Raw genomic sequence first — 20,543 nt, forward strand, 5'->3', positions numbered from 1 at the left:
AGTGGGGGTTCTGCTCTTTTAAGGCAGGGAATAACACCTTTTACCGTATATGATGTCTTTACTGTAAACAGAGCAGAACGTGTTGGTGTTGGCGGGAGATTTTCTCTGGACATGCTCGATAATGTGCTAAAAATTGATTTCTGAACACCATGAAGTGTGTGAGCGTGTGTGTTTTTCGAGTTTACTGTGTGTTCAGGGTGTGGCGTGTCATTGTTTCTCTCTTCTGTGGGTTGTAAAGGGTCTCTGCCACCACCCACCCACCCAACATGAGGCGCAGCAGCAACTGTGGAGTGTGTGCCAACCTAACTGCGGTCTAGCAGCCGAACCCGTCCTCCACAGATGCAAAGGATTATGGGTTTTATACTCAGTTTACAGTAACTCTGGTTTAATGTGAGGGTGGGATGGGGGAGAGGGGACTGTGGTTGATGTGTCACATGGAGGATTGGAGCTAATTTATTCCACTTTGTGTCTGTTTTTGCCCTCGAGCAGTTTTATAGATTTGTTATTCTAAGAACTGAACTGTAAATTTGTGATGTGACTGGCTTCTTGTGGATTTTTCTTTTTAATACTCAGGTTGAATCCAATCAAAGCGCGATTATTTAAAACCCCTTAATGCTGCAACACACACCGCAGCTTTAGTGGCCAACTTTAAAGTGATATGGCGCGCAGCAACGCTTTAATCATGTGCAGCGTGACGGTGATGCCAGGAAACATCTCAGTTGATTTTATCCTTTGGTCTTTCTTTCTTTGTCTGCTTTTGGAGGCTGAGCCAATATTTTAATGCTTACATTTTGCAGAGTGCACTGTTTTCTCAATTACTCCTCATGTCGAGGCCCCTTTAAGGGAGCTCAGCGAGCTGCAGCTTGGTTTTTGTATCTAGAAGCTTGACGTGAAGAGACGTGACTTTGCAGAGACTTCACTCTGGGTGGGCAGAGAAGTTGTGTGTGAAAGTCTGATACGAGCAATGACTCTTCACTGCTACTCTTTTATTGTTGTAATGGCGTTATAATGGAGTTACCCTCCCAGTGGAAACCCACAGTTGGTTGAATCTCTCTGTACTTCAGCTTTATGCTGATGGCTGCCCACCACCTTCTCCTGCAGGGACACATTACTTCATTAAACTATAATCACTTATGCATGAGCACAAATACTGGAAGATGTATTCTAAATACTGTCTGATTTACATTTTTATCTGCACTGCAGGTTTAGGGCTGAACAATTAAACGAATTTAAACTGACATCACAATGTGCAAGGTGCGCGAAGGCTTTCATTCCTTGTGCCATCAGGCTGTTTAACCTTGATAGCAGCCTGTTAGACTGACATGTTGATATTTTTTTTTTTTCTTTGTTATAACTGTATGGGATCTTCAATGCACTGTTGGGTATCTCCATGTTCTCTTTGACCTGCCACTAATTGTAGATCTTTAATGTAATCTGCTTGACCCTGGCTACGGGAAGGATCTGTTGAAGGCTGATGTGTATCGATGTGCTCTCTGTCATGTACTGACTTTTATTTTATTTATATGCTGTTCATTGTTGTCTCTTTTTGCTGTTTGTAGTTATATGTCTAGCCTAGGTGGACTGCAAAATCAGAATTGCCCATTGGGATAAATAAAGTTGTCTAAACTAAACTGAACAATGTAACAGAATGCAAATTTCAAATCACAGAGGCTGCAATTAGAAAAAAAAACAAGTTTTAAAGTGCATAAAAAAGTGCAGTCCACATATTTACATGTTTCAGTGGTTGAGACAAGACTTTGTTTTTATTTACATTTCTGCCCTTTAATTTGTGTTGTGTTACTCATGAGAGATCAGTAAGATTTTATACATTTGATATGCATGATCACACTGTTTCTTTTTCATTTTATAAAAAAGTGCATTCCACATATTGACACATTTTAGTGTTTGAGCCAGAAATTTGGTCTTGTTTACATTTCTGCTCTTTATTCAGTTTGAAATTCAAAGAAGAGAGGATTCATACTTATTTTTCAGATTGTTGTTCATTCCAGGCCTGTTTTTCTGCAGTGCGTTGCTCTTGTCTCTGATTCTATTAAAGGAAATTAATGGTGATATTATAACAGGTCCACAAGGCTTGAAGTTAAATCAATCAGTCAATATTCTGCTGAGATTGTAGTATTTAAACAAAGATAAGTTATTTGTATCAAGTCATGCTTTAACTCATCTCATTTCATCATAATATGTAAGCCTGGCCTACAGGAAAGACTTGTTTATATGTTGACAGGATCCTTTGTTGTGTTGGTCATACGAGGGCTGCAGCTATCGAATAGTTTAGTATTCGAGTATTCTTCTAAAAATTCCATCGATTAATCTAGTAATTGGATAAAGCACATTTTTGTTTAGTTTTATTTTTCAGATAAAAATTTGTTTCAAACAAGTTTTAGAATTAAAGAATTAAAATATTCTTGATTTGAGTCTTTGCAGTGTTCAGACTGAAATGATGACCCCTGCAGTTTGGGAGCCAATAGGCTTCAGCGCTACTTGATATTCCATCCTTCACTGACCTATGAGCTAAACTTAACAACTTCTCAGTTAGCTCTGTTATGTTTTTGTTTTCATCTTCTTCACTCTATAGCGTTGTTTTTACAGGTTTAATAAGTGGCTAAATGACATAATCACTTAATTTGCATAACAAGTCATTTGCATATAATGGTCGTGGACATTGAAGGAGAGAGGAAGAACATCGTAGGAGGGACAGAAAGCGTTTAATATCACACTGTTAATGTGTTAAGAACTCCAAATGAATTTTGTTTGATTTAATTTTTTCTTTTTGGTGTTAAAATATTGATCCCCCATTATTCATTCATATGCAGTCTCCTGAGCGGTCACACTGTCCATACAAGCCGTGACATACTCTACCTGCCTGCACAATGAGACGCATAGAACACTGCTACAACTTTAGTGACTTTTTAAGTCGATTTGGTCTGACACAGCTCTCTAAAACCCCTGCTAATATATATCACGTCAGTCTCCAAACTAAAGAAAAGAAGCAAGATTTGTCGCTGGTCATTTTTTGGGGGGGAAAAACAGGCGCTAGAGGGGCCTGAAAAATCACTAAATTTAGCATCAGCTCTATGTGTCACATCAAAAGTATACCATTCTCTGATCTTTTAAAATTAAACGGTTCCTCAAGGCAGAGAAAATTCCCCAATCATTTTATATAATCGAGTTTATTGCTTGTGTTAAATGAATAATGTAGAAGATAAACATCTCCCCCAAAAAATCGTACGATAAACCACAATCGCAATATTTGACCAAAAGAATTAGTTAGATTATTTTCAAAAATCATTCAGCCCTACTGCAGTGACAGAGCAGAGCAAATGGATATCAGAAACACCTGCCTTCATTTAAGCAACCTGCCAAGATTCTTGATTTTATTTAAAGAAGAATCCCCGGAGGAGACACTTTAATTTTCATATAAACATTTCTAATCACATGCATCTTATTCCAGATGAAAAAACATCAGATTCCAGCTTTGTTTTCTCTTAAATCGTCTCCAAATAGAAAACATTTCCCTGCTCTGGTCTACCGTCTTCATCCTCAGGTCGGTCTGTTTATTAATGACCTCTTAATGACCTTTTACAGCAGACGTTAAACTCCAGAGAGGATCTGCTGCTGATATTAGAGTAAATTATTACCACAAAAGCATGAAACAGGACATAAATTAACAGCAGTGTGATTTACTCTCCTCGGGCTCACGAGAATGTGTTGCACCTGCAGGATTTTCTGTCATAACTCAGGAGCAGAATGGTGAGAAGCTGTGCAGTGCTTCACCTTTCTTTTGTTGCCTCATTGGCCTCAGTTGAAGCTTAAAATAGTGCAAAGAATAGAGGCATTCTGCGTTTTTTTTATATTATTGATTCTGGAATAACACGCTGGAGTCTGCAGCGCCAAGATGAGCTCAGATACGGCTTTGAACAAAGAGTCTGAGAGATGGAAACACACTGGGTAGAGTCTGACTGACATCAGAGCACCTCGACATGAAAATGAACTCGTATTTGGCAGAAGTGTTTCTGATTCGCTTTGTCTCTCCACACTGGAGCCAGTATTTATTCCCTGTGAAATATTTTTCTTTCCCTTTTTATTTCTCCTTCCAATGAGTGACTAACATTTTCTACCTCAATTAACACCGCAGCTGTACAGAAATAAATAAAGCAGACAAAAATCTGAGGTTAGACAGAACGGAAACAGAGGAGTAAACAGTTTGATGTGGACCATGTGGTTTGCACTCTTTCCTGTGAAACCTGGTATTACTTCTAATCCATCTCATTACAATTCAGTGAAGAGGGAACAAAATGTGCAACATTTGATTAATTTAAGGCTTTTAATTAGACAGGATTTAGTTTTTCCATCAGAGAATCCTGATGTCTTTCATCAGCTCATGGCTTTTTCCTTTGTTGCACTAAAAGAGTGTCTTGAAATGTGTTCGTCAAATAAAGACATGGGTTTGTGTTTCTGGAAGATGATTCTTTACCTTTAAGGTTTCAAATAAGGTCACAAGATTTTTTTGACTTTTTATACTGATCCAGTTTTTTCACAATATGTTTTGACGATACCAATCCGATACTGACACCTTTCTCTGATAAATCTCGTATAACGTTGGGTGATTCCGTTGTAAATGTCAAGTCACATTTGTTGTATTAAAGTGAGCCCTGTTGGTACCTCCTGTTTCACTATCGTTGCTTTCCAAAGAGAAGTAGTCCCACACGGCAGACAGGTTTGCAACGTGGTTCGATTTACAGCAGCTGTAAAGTGTGACAGTGCTGAAAACATGTGACAACTGGATCAGTACTGATCACGTAACAAAATCTCAATACTTCAAAAATTGCCATATTGGGCACCAGTACCAATCTGTGAATTGGATCGGGACATCCATACGGATAAGTTGCAAAACTGAGTTGTTCCCAAGGTGGAGGTTGCAAAACGCTTTTCAAAAACAAAACTGTTTTACAACTCCAAACATCATCCATTATCTTAAAGAAACTAACAAAAATTAGGATTACATGTATATAAAACTTTACAATCAGGAAATGATTTATTTGTTTTTCATATTTCGTCATTGAAGACCCCTGAGGTGACTTATTTATTTTATTGTAATTAACCTTTATTTAACCAGGTTGGTCCCATTGAGTTTAAAAACCTCTTTTTCAAGGGAGATCTGGCCAAGACAGGCAGCATCAAAAACCCAAAGTTACAAACAAGAATCACACAAAGAGAGAAAGTACAGTCAATAAAACCCGAGACAATGGATTAAAATCACGTTCAGGAAACAACTGTTCAAAGAACCGAGCTAAAACACTGGCATCTCTTAAAATGAGCCCCCATGTCTTTCATTTTCCTAATCCTGGATAACGTGTCAGAGGCTGAAGACTCATTTAGGAAACAGCAATTTGTGCACATAGATTATCTGATATTTGTTCACTCTGTTTCTTGTCATTGTGTCCCTTACAACTGAAGCCTGACAAAAGATGAGGATAGGATAGATGAAAGGGAGACATCAAGAAACATCAAGTGGGCATCTCACTCAAGTTAGTTAACTCCAGTGTCCCAGAGCCAACCCCTCAAGCATGGCCCACAACTGTACAGAAAGACAACAAGAGAAAAAGAGAGAACAGGGAAATCAGAACCAGGCTGTATGCACTACTTTCCCCTATTTCCAGATTTTTATTAAGAGAGAAAAAAGGGCAGAAGAGTGAGGAGAGAAAGAGAAGAATGTTTAGTGAGGTGTTGGTGGAAAAAGTCAAGGAAGGTAGCACTAGAGTGAGGAGCCAGTTTGGACCAGACCTCATCCCCTGAACCGCCAGGTTGGGCTGTATGCCCTTCGTCACCTTGCTGTTCTAGTTTCATGTGAGAGAAGAAAAGAGAGAAAATGGTGATGACAAAAAAGGAAACATCAAGAATCAAATGTAAGCTATACTCCTGTAAGTGGGGAGCTTGTTTTTCTGTGTTTGGTTGAATTCATGTCATCAGTGGGTTCATACCAAGGGGCAACATCCGGTTGGTAAAAATGAAGCCTATGCGGAAGTGCTAAAAGTTGCTGTTCATCGAGAATCTGCTTGAGGCTGGCTGCAGAAAGCAGTGTTGTAATGTAGCAAAATACAAATACTTTGTTACTGTAGTAAAATTTCCACACATCTGTACTTTACTTTGTTATTTATGTCTGACAAGTTTTACTTTTACTCCACTATATTTCCAAAACAAATGTGTATTTTTACTCCCCAAAGTAAAATTAGAAGAAATTTGAGATAGTGACATAATGCCTCTTTATTATGTCAGGGTGAAGGGGAAAATCAGCTCGTCTGGGCATGTCACATTATTGATGCCATCAGGGAGGCACCTGCAGCACGCGAACAATACTCTGGTAGTATCTGTTGAGCATGTCAACCACAGTGGTGAACTGTGAGATAACATTGCACACCCTTAGTCGTATTTACATGATGTGTTTTTTTATGTTGGAGTTCCTACTGGATGAGATGTCAAGAGTCACTGAAACAGCAGTGAGCTAGCTTTTGTTGAAGAAGATCAAGCTTCTTTCTCCTGTGCCTGGATATTGTCCTTTTACTGTAACGACACCACAATTTCAAAATCAAAATTCTAACTGCTTACTTTTCAAAAGATACTTTAACTTGTACTTTTAAAACTTATGTAGATTTTATATCAGGAAATTACTTTTGATACTTAAATACAATAAAAATTAGGTTCCTCAAGACTTTTACTTAAGTAATATTCTAAAAGGTGACTTTAACTTCTACCAAAGTAGTTTTCTGGTAACACACTTGTACTTTTACTCAAGTACTGCTTTCAAGTACTTTATACAAGACTGGCAGAAAGACTGGAAGTCACTTACACACCCAGTCATGAAAAACAGACTTTACAGCATTAAAAACATATTTACAGCCTGGTTCAAGAACAGTTTGGGTCTAATATGCTGATTTCGCTATTGGCACACACTGTACGGTGAATGAATTTTTTTCTTACTCTGCGGTTTAGAAGTAATAAGGATCGTTTGATTGTCTGATCAGAGACAGCTCAGGTCACGTGACTGGCGGGCGCCCTGTAGCTGTTCGAAATGAAACTCAGCTACAGATTGGCTTTATTTCAATAATCAGGAACAGACAGGTGACATTACGGGGGCTACGTCCATACCAGACGTGAACAATCAAGCAATCAGGGTGTACACAAGTGTTATTCATGTAGACTTTTATATATATAAAGAAGATGCTCTACCTTTAAATTTCCCATCAAAGATTTTCCTGTCAAAAATTAGCTATTTGGTATGACAGTGGGACAGTTATTCTCTGTTGTTGTTTTCAATCTAACTACTGTATGAATACTACTATTCAGTTTTTTCAACTGTTGCAAATAAATGATCAAGAGTGTTGAATGAGCCCGGATCTATGTCGTTCATGATGCTTGTTTTCATCTGTGTTTGGTAAGAACACAACATTTAAGTTTGCCCTGTAAGGTCTGCTCCAAAAATACATCTTCACACTTTATTAACTTCACTGGTTGTTGCTTCTTCATGTTGATGATAAAGTCACCAGAAAAGCAGGTTTTGTTTGGTGTAGCTTCTGTCTTGATTGAGTTACATCAATTTGCCATCTGAAGGGAATACGGATCAGTACAGAAAGAGCCTCTTCTGTGTGAAGTCATATCAAAATGGACTTCTCAGCACATCTGCATCCTAAAGAAAACAGACCATGTAAGATACGAGTGTCTTGAATGATTTATATTAAATTGTTGCATCTGGGTTTTGTTTTCTCTGAAGCCCCTGTGCCGTTCTGTTAAGAGCATTGTGGGACTTTAAACGTCTCACAGCATTCCTCAGATGGGACGATGCGTGCACTGTACGCGTGGGCCGCTGCTTCAGACCTCTGAGTCGAGAGAGAAGCTCGGTGAACTTGCAAAATGTCTTCAGACACTAAAAATAGCCTCTCTCTGAACTCGTTTCAGCGTATGGGACTCATTTGATCTGTGTGTGTGTGTGTGTGATGTTTCAAGAAGATGAAAACACCAAATCTGTTCTTGAAAGAGTTACAAACTGTGTAGTAGGCGTCATGAGTGTGCATGACAGTATTATGAGTGTGTGTGTAAGCGTGCATGGACGTATGCTTGTGTGTGTGTGTGTTTGTGGCATTTTGCCTGTTCTCTGCTGCTTTACACGGCCACATGAAAGATTCTTTGTGTTGGATGAGATTGTCTGTTTTTTTCATTACAAACAGGACTGAGTATTTTGGAGCTTTTTGAAGAATCCTGGTTTCTGCTTTTTCTCTTTCACTAGTGGATGTGAACTGTGGAGGTGTACGTAGTCGACAGTAACCTGCTGTTGTTAGACGAAGAGTTGGGGATTGTTCGTTTTTATTGATATTGATGCAGTTATGGAGCCTCCTTCATGAGCAAAGCCATCATCCATCCCAGAAATTATTAGGGCTGGGACAATATGCTATTCACACGATTCAATTATATTACGATTTTTGTTGTGCGATTCTTTGATATTTACGATTTTTGGTGATTGATTTTTCATTTGCTGTTTTAACACCAGACCATAGAAAAAGTTTAATGAAGATGATGATGTCTACAGACTTTATCAGAGGCCGAATTTCCATAAAATGCACATCACATGAGTCAGAGAGAAACATTTCACCCTCTGCTGGAGAAAAGTGGTGACTGTTTTCCAATCCAGTTTATGAAATGAAATGAAGAATTAAAATTTGGAAAAAATATATCGATTTGATGATTTTATCATCCCAATTTTGGTATCGTCAAACAAAAAAATCCTTGTATACTGTATTTGGTTTTTTTTTTCGCCCACCCTTACAAATTGTAATGCTCTGTCATTTGGTAGCGAGATGATGACCTTAAGTCATGTTGTTTGGTTACATCAGCAGCTTTTCTGACTTTTGTCACGATGATGCTAGTGGGGATGGGTATCGAATCAGGTATTTTTTGGGTACCAACCAAATTCTGTCAAAAGTACCGGGTATGGATTCACGTAAAACTAAAAGGTACCATGTTAATGGAAGTAAATGCATCCTTGTGACTGTGAAAGAGTGGAAGAATAGGTGATTTTCCATGCTGGACATATATTGTAGAATAAATTTGTTTTATTAAAAAAAAAAAAATTAGTATTAAACAATTTTTACCACATAAACACAAAAAAGTACAGAAAGTGGTACCGTTGTGTACCGGTACTGATTGCCAGGTACTAGACATCGGTACCTTATCATTTCAAATGTGAAAGGTACCCATCCCTATGCTAAGGTCATGTGACATGACCTTTATCAGCTTCATCAGTAGCTTCTCAAAAGTCGCTTCTAAATACATAATTTTCGGCTTTCTTGTAGCTTTTACATTATATCCAGTATTCTTTATTTCTTGACTTATTTATATAAACAGCTTCATATACTCATCCTTATTTTAAATTGTTTTTTATTGACTGAGCTTTTCCTTTCAAGAGGCTATGAGGACTATCTGTTTGAGGTGGATTGACACCTTTGGCGGTGCACAAAATTACCCTGCAAAAATAAACTGAAATCTTATCAAGAGTTTTTGTCCTATTTTAAGTAAAACTTGTCTCATTACACTTGACATGAGCTACATTCAACTTATAAGTCCAGAAAAATGTATTGTTTCAAGTTGTTTAAAGACAAAAATGAGGTCTGAATTGCTTGTAACAAGTAAGTAAAAAATCTGCCAATGGAACAAGAGAAATTTGCAAGAAAATTTGTTTGAAACTAGAAAAATGTCTTAAATCAACTAACATTTCTCTTTTTTTAAACTTGTTTTAAGCAATTCAGACTTCATTTTTGTCTTTAAATAACCTGAAAGAAGACATTTTTCTGGACTGGTCTGGTGAAAGAGGCTCAGTCAAAGTTTGAAAAGACATTTTCTACTGAAAATAAGACAAAAACACTTGCTAAGATTTCAGTTTTTTAAGTGTTCACACACTGTGATGACATTAATCTTTATAATGCATGTGTTTGTTTCCGAAAATTAATGGAGATCAAATCGCAGCACTGAAATTCTTTAACATGACAACAAGCAAACTTTGTTAGCTTGTACCGTAGTTTAGTAGCTGGTTTTATTTCACTCGACTCTTTACCTGGTGCTCTGGGACATATCTGAATCCTGGTTATGTCTTGCTAGTCATCCAAGCAGAGCTAACGTAACCTCACTCCATATTTCATCGATAGACTCTTTGGGCTGGAATGAACATTATCACAAACAGCTTGACCCGTGTTTTAGCCTATAGTTGTGTTTTATCACTCTCCTGTTTAGCTTTCTTCTGCTTTTCTGTCCTTTTTCTATCAGACAGTCCAGCTCCGTTGTCCACCATCACTACAAAACAAATCCAAGAAATTGTTTTCAGCAGAGAAAAACACAGATCTCTCTTCTCACAACTTAACTTTGTTAACTAGCACGATGTTGTCATAGAGACTTTGACGTGCATTAAATCAATCTGGTCCTGCTCAACCTGAGAAGGAAGCTGATAATCTCATTTTGAAGTGTGGATTACGATCAGACTTTTATCTACATTTGAAACTCGCAGAAACTCCTCACAGCCCCTTTAAATTGGCTGTTCATTCAGTATGTCTTGCTGTTGAGTTTCTATGGTGTAAAACACTTTGTAATGTCTGTTTTGATCCATACAAATAAACTTTATCCTAAAAAAGCACCGTCTACATCAGACTCCAATATTGGTTGCAGCTGCTAAGCGAGCAGAAGTCGTTGCTGATTCCTTATTGACAGAAGACAGATCTTCTCTGTCAGATCTCTTTTGCTCAGGGCTACGTATTGTGATCAATGCTGTATGTGTTGGCTGAGGTTGGGGTTTTGTTCTTGTGTTGTCTTTCTCTTTTTGTTTTTGTTGTGTCAAAAACCATCAGCCCCCGTCGTAAACAAACCAGCCCCTCCAAAGCTCCCCTCACCCCAATTCCCTGATGCTGCTGCTACTTGAAACTGAATGGAAAAAACAGTCATGATACATCACGCTACTTGTGCTTTTCTGCATCATTCATTGCCAAGCTTGTCGGAGTGAAAAGGTTCAGAACTGCAGTCTGGAAAAAGCTCTGAGGAAGTAATGATAGCTTAGGCCTGACTGTAATGGAGAGAAAATGATTCTGTGAGAAGGAGGAAAGGGGAGGAATCAATCAGTCCACACCAGCGGTGCAGTTTCATGAAGAACTTTGTGTTTGGAGTACTTGTCCTCCTCTATACCACTAAAAAGCAGGGGTGCCTCCAGTTTCCAGATGATTGTAGAACCACCTGGAGCTGCAGACGTATACCTGACCCCTCCTTCTCCATCCATCTGTGTGTAACTCAAACATTCAATGCAAACAACGGCAGAGCCCGACATCAAAACAACTCCCGCTGCACTCATTAAGCGCTGTTTTCTCAGCGTTTAAGAATTCCCATGCGGTTTGAAGCCTTTCCCTAATGAAGCACAATTAAAACCAAGAGAAGGTAATGAAAAATATTTACCCCCAGTCCAATGAAGTGGCTGGTGGAGTTGATGACTCCTCTTAATAAAAACCATATGCCTGTTCTCATAAAGTTCTGTTTTTGTGGCGCAGATTTCTTTAGGCGTTAGCGTTTGTGCCAGCGAGGGAATTAACTCCTGACGGTGGGTAGGAGGCTTTGTATGAAACAGTTTATCAGAAGCAGAAGATCTGATTTATGCTGCGGGCCTCACCGTGCCAAAGCTCCCACAGAGATTACCAGCCACTCAACGGAGTTAATGCAGGTATAAATCTGATAAATGAGCTTCTGATGGATTGTAGAGGTGTTTGTGGCAGGCAGCTTCTACATCTCATGAGATAATCTTTACTTCTGGGTGTTTTCTTGATTCAGATATGACAGATTCTGTAAACATTCATGAAGAGGCTCAAATAGGAGTTGAACCACTGACCTTGGCAGATAGAGAGGCATGTGTTATTCACTGAACCACAAACAAATCTTTCCCTCATCGTAGGAAATTTCCCAAAATTTCCCAAACACAGCGAGGTGACTTAAAATCCAAATATGTGCATGAAAAGTGGGATAAAATGTTTCTGCACCACAAATGACTGACATGAAGGAGACAGCAGGGCTACAAAGTCGTTCGACGGTGAAATGATTCAGACAGAAACCAGGGTCAGATCTCTCAGTCATACTCAGTTCTTCACCAAGTCAGTTTTTAGTTTATCCCATCGCCACTTACCAAAATTATATCCCACTGCTTTGAAGCTTTGGTTCTCCAAACGTAGCTCCTTTTTTTTTTCAGGGACAGCTTCCAGATTAAAACGATTAAACAATACACAAAAGCACACTCATGCCAGTTTTAAAGAAAGCAGTTATTTGTGAAGAACAGTCTCTTAAAATGCAAACAGCCTCTATGATTCAAAATTAAAAAGCCTGATGACAGGAAGGAGATGGGGCTAGAAACAGGATGTAATCTGATGGTAGAGTTATGCATTGGAAACAGCTGCCAACATCTGGGGTCAAATTGCGGTACGTTTTGGATTTCTTACTCAGCCTTGGCCAAAAAATTCTCCCTAAATCTTAATTCAAAGTTCTTATCACTGAAACTTTAACGATTATTTGAGCCATGCTAGGACAGCTCAGCCCTGAGGATTTAAGAGTCAGTTTTCTGTTAGTGTCCTTACGCTGGTTCAGACCAAGACGTGACAAAAACCAGTGGATGGGTTTAAGAAACATTCACCTATCTCATCGCCTACTAGTTTTCTGAAGAGGCCCTAGAAGTTAAAAGCTCTCTTACTGAAATGAAAAAGCTGACTGAGGCTAGCTTTGTGTCAAACTAGAAACAGGCAAAGAGTCGGAGACGAAGCCGGCTTTGAGCTAAAACACACCACCTGTCAGATCAGGCAAACTTTGAACCTCAGTGAAATTATAGCAAATGAGTTATTGAACAAAAACTCCCCACACAGTGTGTATGAATATAGAAATGAACTCTCTAGACTAAAATCTTTTTTAAACCACCCTGTAAATGTCTTGATTTCTGCCATACAAATAGGCATTTCAATAAAGGTGTCAATGGTGCCTTCTTGGCTTTTGGTGCAAGCCTCAAGTGGACACTAGAGGAACTGCAGAACAACCAGAAGCTGAATGACTATGTTATGGCTGTCCCGATCCAATACACTGAGCGGTATCGGCGCCTGATATGGTTATTTCTGGAGGATCGGATAGCACCGGATTTCGTTGTGTGATCGGGACTGATCCAGTTCTCACATGTTTTCAGCACCGTCACGCTTTATGGCTGCTGTAAATCAAACCACGTTGCAAACATGTCCGCTGTGTGGGACTACTTCTCTGTGGAAAACAATGATAGTAAAACAGCGTCTAACAACATTTGTAAAGTGATTGTTCCTCAAGGAGGTAACAACAAGGCTCACTGTAAAACTACTATATGATTCTTCCTTTACAGTGGAAATCACCCAATAGAGTTCGGGATTAAGCAGAGAAAGGTATCGGTATCAGATTAGTATCGGTAAAACATATCATGAAAATATTGGACTGCATAAGTCAAAAAATCTGTATCGGGACATCCCTAAGCTATATTATTACAACTGATTTTCAGTGTCTTAGAGCTTCCAAATTTTATTCCTGACAAGTCTGGTAAGTTCTTTAGTAAACTAAATGTAACAATAGATTTACTGCGACAATATTTACAGTATCATAGTTCTACAGTTCTACAGTTTCATTTAGCACATGCTTTCGTCCAAAGCGACATACACCACAAGCAAGAATTTAGTCAGAAGGAAAACCTAGTTAGTGTGACAACAGTGCTTTTTCTTTTTTAAGATTGTAGACTAATCTAGCCAACTAACTACAATTGATTGCTGCAACAATATACTTTAAACCTCAACAACATTATTTAAATAGTGCTGAAATTTCACTTAGAGTTGAGTCTTAGACCCTCTGACTCTTCTACACCTGAGGACAAAGAGGAGAAGGATCAGGTTAAGTGCACAAGTGTTCCCTGAACAGATGAGTTTTCAGACATCTCTTAAAGTAGAAAGGTACTTTGTGGATTGTATAGAGTTAGGTAATTCATTTCACCATTTTGGGAACAACAGAGGAGAAGAGTCTGGCTAGAGATTTGGAGCTGCGCTGGGCTGGGAACATTAGGCGACCAGGATGAGGGACCCCAGGTAGGCAGGAGCCGTTCTTGTTAATGTTTTGTAAGCCAGAAGAAGAGCTTTGAATTGGATTGGAGTTGCCTCTGGAAGCCAGTGAAGAGAGATTAACAGCGGGGTGACATGCTGTTTTGGGTTGATTAAAGACCAGACGTGCTGCCTGTACCAGAAGCTGTGTGGCCTGTTGTGTCAGGTAGGGTCTGATCCTCCTGAGGTCATAGAGAGCATATCGACAAGATCGAGCAATCGAGGTGATGTGAACCTGAAAGGTCAGCTGGTCATCAATCATGATACCCAGATTTCTGTATCATTACTGATGATAATGAGCTGTTTACAGTTGTATACCAAAGAGACCTTTTACATGTAAAATACTGCAGATATTAGGGTAAAATACTGATAAAATGTTTGCTTTGGCAGTAGTCTGCTCAAGTAGTGGTCAAATGCCCAAAAAACACCTTGACAGAGACACTCCCGAACAAAAGTATGTCTGCTCATAATCCCATCACCTACAACAGCATTGGGTAAATGCAGAAGTACAATGCAGAGAACAGGCTGCTTCCTCTGTATGCTAATCTGATATCTGACCCTCAGACATGTTGAAAATGTTTAAATGTACAAAATATAAACAGCCCATCCTGTGGTTGATGGACTAATTTTCTTTTGTCAGTTAAATAAGGCACGAGTCTTGTTTTCATTTTGTTTCATAAGCTAATAACTCCTCCTGGCTTTAACTAAAACCCTGACATGTGATATCCTCATAAGACCCTCTCTGTGAAATGTTCCTCGAGTTTTTACTGTAAGAGAGACGTGGGTTCTTCCTCCTTTCTCTGAGACCTGAGATGTTTTTTCACCGGCGAAGATGATCTTGATCCATGGCTGTGATGTCACTGTCCCAACATATCAGAAATCTCCCTGAGGCCACGAGGAGATGACATGAGAAGCTGTGGCACAGTATTTCTGTCAGAGGGGACTTGTTGAGAAAACATGACGGAGCCAGAATGGACTGATCGTGCGTCAACATGTTTTCTAGAAATGCCGTTAGATTCCCACGATGCTTCAACAGAGGGCTCACAGTGCTGGCCTGCTGAACTTGTGTTCGATTCCATGAGATATTTTAAGGAGAAAAGAAGAAAAAAAAAGTCACTCCCTTTTGCTCCCTGAGAGCCTGACAGGGTCCCCGTGCCGAGGCTGATGCGCTGATGGGATCCAGATGCTGCAGGAGCGTGGACGGGGACACAGAGGAGTGTGGAGGCTTCACTTCAGCTCTGATTGATCGGGGTCAGGACAGAGTTAGGAGTCACGTTTCCCGGCTCTGATCCCCCTTTTCTTTTTCTAGTTTTCTCCCTCTTCAGCATCAAACCCGTCTGCCGTCAGGTCTGAGTTTTATGTTCCCTCTCGAGACGATGTGGAGCTCAGCGGGGAGCAGACAGCTTCACGTCTGGCTCTCTGCCTCACCTCTGCTGGGTGTTTAATGAACTCTTTAACAATCACAGGCTAAATATCTAAACCACAATTTATAGGCCCTGGGAACAGTTTGTCAATGAAAACCAGGCTGTCAAATGTTGATTGCAGTAAACAAAAACAATAAAACTGAATCCCAGGGAGGAATGGTGCTTTTTTGTGTGATTTTCAGTTTCAGTCTGCCTTATTAGCTATATTTTGCCTTTCTATATTTACCCTGAAGTGTTTGGGTTTTCATTCTTAGTAAATGTTGTTCTTTCTCTCCCTCAGGACCATGCCCACTCTGCAGAGCCCCGCCCCCCTGTTGCTCCTCAGCTTCCTGATTGGTCTGGTCTTCTCTCTCGACCCCAGAGACCCTAATGTGTGCAGCCTGTGGGAGAGGTGAGCCCTGTTTGACTGTGGTGGACAAATAAACTCTGCTGCTTCAAATATCAAACATTTTTTCTCATACAGAGCTGCTACCAACATGTTTTTGAGTTTACTCAACAGTTTAACGGGATTTATGAGGGTCAGGACATGAATTCATCACATCAGAGACAACGTTAACTTAGAAGAAAAACAGAATAACATCACTGTGTGGTAATCAGATGGATTTTACATTAAGATAACTCGAATGCTTGACCCTGGAGAGATGGGCATTTTCTGGAATGGTTCGAGTCCACTTGATAAATATACAAAATACACCCAAGTGACCACCTATGGTGATAGAGGGTTAATAATGTCCACATTTTTTAGGTTTAGAGGGGTCACTGAGTTGTTGGATGGGCGTGAAAATTATGGTATTTGTTTGCCATGGCCTTTGCATACTCCAGATCTGTCATGTTGTCTTTGATTTATGCTATGAAGACAGAAAGTGCAATTTTTCAAGTGTCATCACCTCATCGCTTTGAATCTGGTAAAGTTATCTCTAACTATGAAAAGTAGGGGTGAGGTGGCAGGAACCTTATGATAGGATACGCATCACAATACTTGGGTCATGGTACGATAATATCGCAATTATCGTCGGTTGGTGGCGCAGTTGGAGAATGCGCTTAGTCGGTGATCGGAAGGTTGGAGGTTCAAGCCCAGCTCTGGGCGACACATGGCGATGTGTCCTTGGGCAAGACACTTAACCCCTAGTTGCTCCCACTTCTGCGTCAGTGGGACGTGACTGTGTTAGATGTACTGATGGATAGCTGTCATAGTAAAGATTGGATCCATCACTGTGTGAATGTGAGAGCGAGTGGGTGTGGATGGGTAAGTGTGACCTGTGATGTACAGCAGCTTTGAGTGGTCTGTGACTAGAAAAGCGCTATATAAGCTCAAGTCCATTTACCATTTACAATATCCCAATATTGCGGTATATACTGCAATGTCCTCCACCGTTAACCATGTCATTGAAAACAACTTTTCTATTTTATTGTTTTTTGAAATAATGAAAGTCAGATGCTGAGTTTCATAAATACACTTAACTTGAAAACATTAAGTGTTTCAAGTTTGTCCTTAAACTAATGTGACATTAAACTAACGTTGCAAAGACATTATTGGTTGAAAGACGTGGGCAGTTGGTGAAACTGATAAATGTCACTGGGTGTAACCAGTGTTACTCATAAAAAATCTAACATTCCTCAAAACATGACTATGGTTATTATTTAATCAGTCTACAACATAGCTGTCAAGTGTCCTGATTTGGCCGGGAAAATACCGTATTTTCCCCTCTTTCCCGCCGTCTTCCCGTGCAACTATTTTTCCATAATTCTCCTGTATTGATAAAAAAAAAAAAAAAATCTTCTGCCTCGGCTCCTGTCTCTAGCCTCGTGAGAAATGCAACATGCAGTAGCCTGGTTGGCAGTTGTCGCGAGGTTAGTGACGATAGCGGAAACAACAAACCCGGGGAAACAGAGGAGAGAGATGGATGAATGTCAGGAAGAGGGAGAAGGCAAGAAGTCCTGTAAACATCTTGAAAATTGGGGAAGCGAATTTTCTTTCCTAAAAGAGGAGCAGGATGGGGCATAGTCATGCATTCTGTAAGATTTGTAACTACGACTTGTAATGTGTTGACTTGTGAATGAACTGAAAATATGTAAAATAAATAAATGTGCTTGATATACTCTTGTGTTTTCATTTAGGCTTTACTTTAATGTAGGAATATTCACAGCATTTCAATGTCAACAAAGGTAGGCCTATCAGATTCTGATCACCCAACTAATAAGTAAGCTGTTGACAAGTTGTTTTTTTAGATATCTTGTACTCCTGTCTTAAAAAGTAAGGGATACTGGAGCTTGGTTGGGGTGGTGGGACAGCTCACAGCAAGCGCTGGAAAATTTCCCTTATTTTCAAATCCAAAACTTGACAGGTATGGTCTACAACACTGTAAAAACTAAACCTAAAACGATTTTAAACTAACTGACCCAAGAACAGAGAGAAAACATTGATGTTTACGGCATCAAAACCCACATCATCAAGTTTAGGAATAAAGTGTTTTAAATAGACCTTGAGATTATATTTGTTATACATATATGGGCAACATTCAGTGGAGCAGCACAGACGTATTGCACTTCCAGCTCACCTTAATTGTGAATTATCATTTTAACTTAAATATCAATATTAAGAGTTAAAATATTTATTTTTTTACATCGCTGAAAAGTATGGTTGAAAAGAAGATGTGGTTGCAAGTGCTCATGGGAACTGGAGTTTTTATCCTGAAAGAACACTAGCCTTCAGGGTAGGACTCAAAGCCCCTTTTATGCCACCCCATTCCAAGTTTCATACACGTATGAGTTAAAATGCAATAGTTTCAGCAAAGTGTCTGAGTTTAAATTATCTTTAGACCTTTTTACAAATGACCCACAGCTGGTAGATTTCATCCCATGATGGCCCAAGGTGGCGCTGATTGATAACAGTAAAGTAAAAAGGACTGCTCTTAGCTCCTGGTCTGTTATGAAGACTTTTTCCAAGTTCGTTAAAGACACCGCACTCCACTGCTGAAGATCACCAAATGAGGAAATATCTGTTGCAGACAGTGTTTCTTCCTCCAGTAGAGCTTCAGAGACTTGGTGAATCATTACTGAGGTGCATTAAATCTTTTCTGGTGGAATGTGGGGCCCACACACCTGACTGAAGAAATCTATGTTGGTTTAACTCCAGTCAACTGTAGATAACTTCTCCTGTGAAAACAAGAAGAAACTTTCACCTTCGAACCATTTTACTAAAAGTGGAGATTCATCCAGGACTGCAACTCAGTATGACTTTGAGAATTTTTTGTTAAACTCTTTTACTTTGAATTAATAAATTGTTTCATGCAAGACACGTCAGATTAGATGATATCCCCTGCAAGGAGGTTTATTTAGGCTACTGTTGTTTGGGAATGGTAGCCAAGTTATATTTTTACTTTCACTAAAACATGAAAAGAAAAAGTTCCCTTCACAGTGAACCTGTCCTGCCCCTGGAACAACGGTTAGTGTCTCTGCTAGTGGCACAGCTGTGGGGTGACTTTGTCTCACCATTTCACCTGCTCATAAACTCTGTCTCTGTCTGAAACACAGCTTTACAACTTCCTCCTGACCATGATTGACTGACCTTTATCCGATGCTCTCTTTGTTTTTTCAGCTACACCACCTCAGTGAAAGAATCCTATTTTCATCCCTACGACCATGTGACAGAGGAGCCCTGCTCAGACCCACGGATCCCCTACAGATGCACACGCCACAGGTAGCACCCTCAAGAATACTCATTTCCTGTCGGCTGTCAGCTTGACTTCCTGTTCCTGTCAGAGAGGAGGGGGAAGAGCATCCTGTCTGACTGTGTTGTTGTTTCAGGATCACCTACAAGACGGCCTACAGGCAGGCGGTGAAGACCAACTACAGAAAGAGGTACCAGTGCTGTCCAGGCTACTACGAGAGCAGAGAGAGATGTGTCCGTAAGTATTTAAAGACACTTTATCATTTCATCTGTCGTCATGCTAATACAGCTGGAGCTGGAGGAGCTGAAGTAGCAGAAACAGAAAATTAAAACTAAAAGATAATTTAAGTTTGACTTATTCTAGCCTGATAATGTTATGAAGTTAGATTCAGATTCAGTATCTTCTCCACATGTTAAGAACACTAAGGAGCTAGGAAACAGGCTGAGTCATAGGTCAGGGAGAGATAAGAGGAGGTGCCAAAAACCACATAAAATTAAAGTTCTTTACCGCAGCGGAAACATTTCTGACATGGGTATGACAATAAACTGTAAAAAAAAAAAAAAGGAGGTCATCTTGCTCTGCTTTAAGTGAGGTTGCCACAAAAACTGCTCCCCCTGGTGGCTGGCTGCAGTATAGGTCAAAAAATCTATCTCCCCAGTCATTCCAGATGGGCTGTGGTCAAACTTTAAAAACTAATACACCTGGTAGAAATGTTTATCACATCTGATTGTTGTGGTGGTTTAAAGATATAATTTGGCTGCTTTTTATTCAGGTCCTCTTTTTTTTCGGAAAAGTTTCGTTTCCATTAGTTATAAGAGGTTAAAAATGAGGCTTTACGTCATGTTTAACAATAATTGACAGCTTCCATTCTTGTGTATTTTCTTCAGTAATTGTAAAATATGTTAAGAAGAGCCAAGTTGTAACTATTTACTTTATTAACAATAATTTAGGCATCAACTTTCATAAAATGTAGCTACTACAACATGCTGTAAATCTTCCAAGATTAATTCTTTAAGAACTTTGCAGTTTGTGCAAAAGTCATATCTGAAGGCACTGGTCACACATCCCAAATAGTTGATCTTCAAAGTAGGTCCTCTTCTGACAAGACAAATAGTAGCCATTGTTCAGGGTTTTTGGTTGGCCAATCAGATTTTTAAGGTGATGCAATGCTAAAAAGATCATTTCAGATGCATGAAGTTATCAGTGAAATTTGTTAGTTTTCCATTAATGCTGGCCTTAAAGTCTTCCAATCTCAGAATAAAGATCTG

General features: G+C 39.5%; 1 protein-coding gene and 1 long non-coding RNA gene across 5 annotated transcripts in view; one reads left to right on the plus strand and one right to left on the minus strand.

Annotated features, from left to right (window-relative positions):
• Positions 1-20,543, plus strand: part of pear1 (platelet endothelial aggregation receptor 1) — a 79,771-nt gene that overhangs the window by 25,692 nt on the left and 33,536 nt on the right. Inside the window, exons 2-4 of the mRNA XM_074682684.1 lie at positions 15,885-15,995; positions 19,203-19,304; positions 19,412-19,512. Coding sequence (XP_074538785.1) covers positions 15,889-15,995; positions 19,203-19,304; positions 19,412-19,512 — 310 coding nt within the window. The 5' untranslated portion in view covers positions 15,885-15,888. The remainder of the gene's footprint in view (positions 1-15,884; positions 15,996-19,202; positions 19,305-19,411; positions 19,513-20,543) is intronic.
• Positions 1-20,543, minus strand: part of LOC141800266 (uncharacterized) — a 39,354-nt gene that overhangs the window by 13,954 nt on the left and 4,857 nt on the right. The window contains exon 4 of one of the 4 annotated variants that reach the window (XR_012599315.1): positions 17,878-18,760. The exons of 2 other annotated variants lie outside the window; for them this stretch is intronic. This is a non-coding gene — a long non-coding RNA (uncharacterized LOC141800266). Of the gene's footprint in view, positions 1-17,877; positions 18,761-20,414; positions 20,541-20,543 lie in introns of those variants that run through there. One more of the 4 variants, XR_012599316.1, reaches the window with a different exon arrangement.

The sequence above is a fragment of the Halichoeres trimaculatus genome, unplaced genomic scaffold (genome assembly GCF_033239565.1).
Source record: "Halichoeres trimaculatus isolate MK-OKI-2021-1 unplaced genomic scaffold, fHalTri1.1 fHalTri1_scaffold_12, whole genome shotgun sequence".
Classification (NCBI taxonomy): domain Eukaryota; kingdom Metazoa; phylum Chordata; class Actinopteri; order Labriformes; family Labridae; genus Halichoeres; species Halichoeres trimaculatus.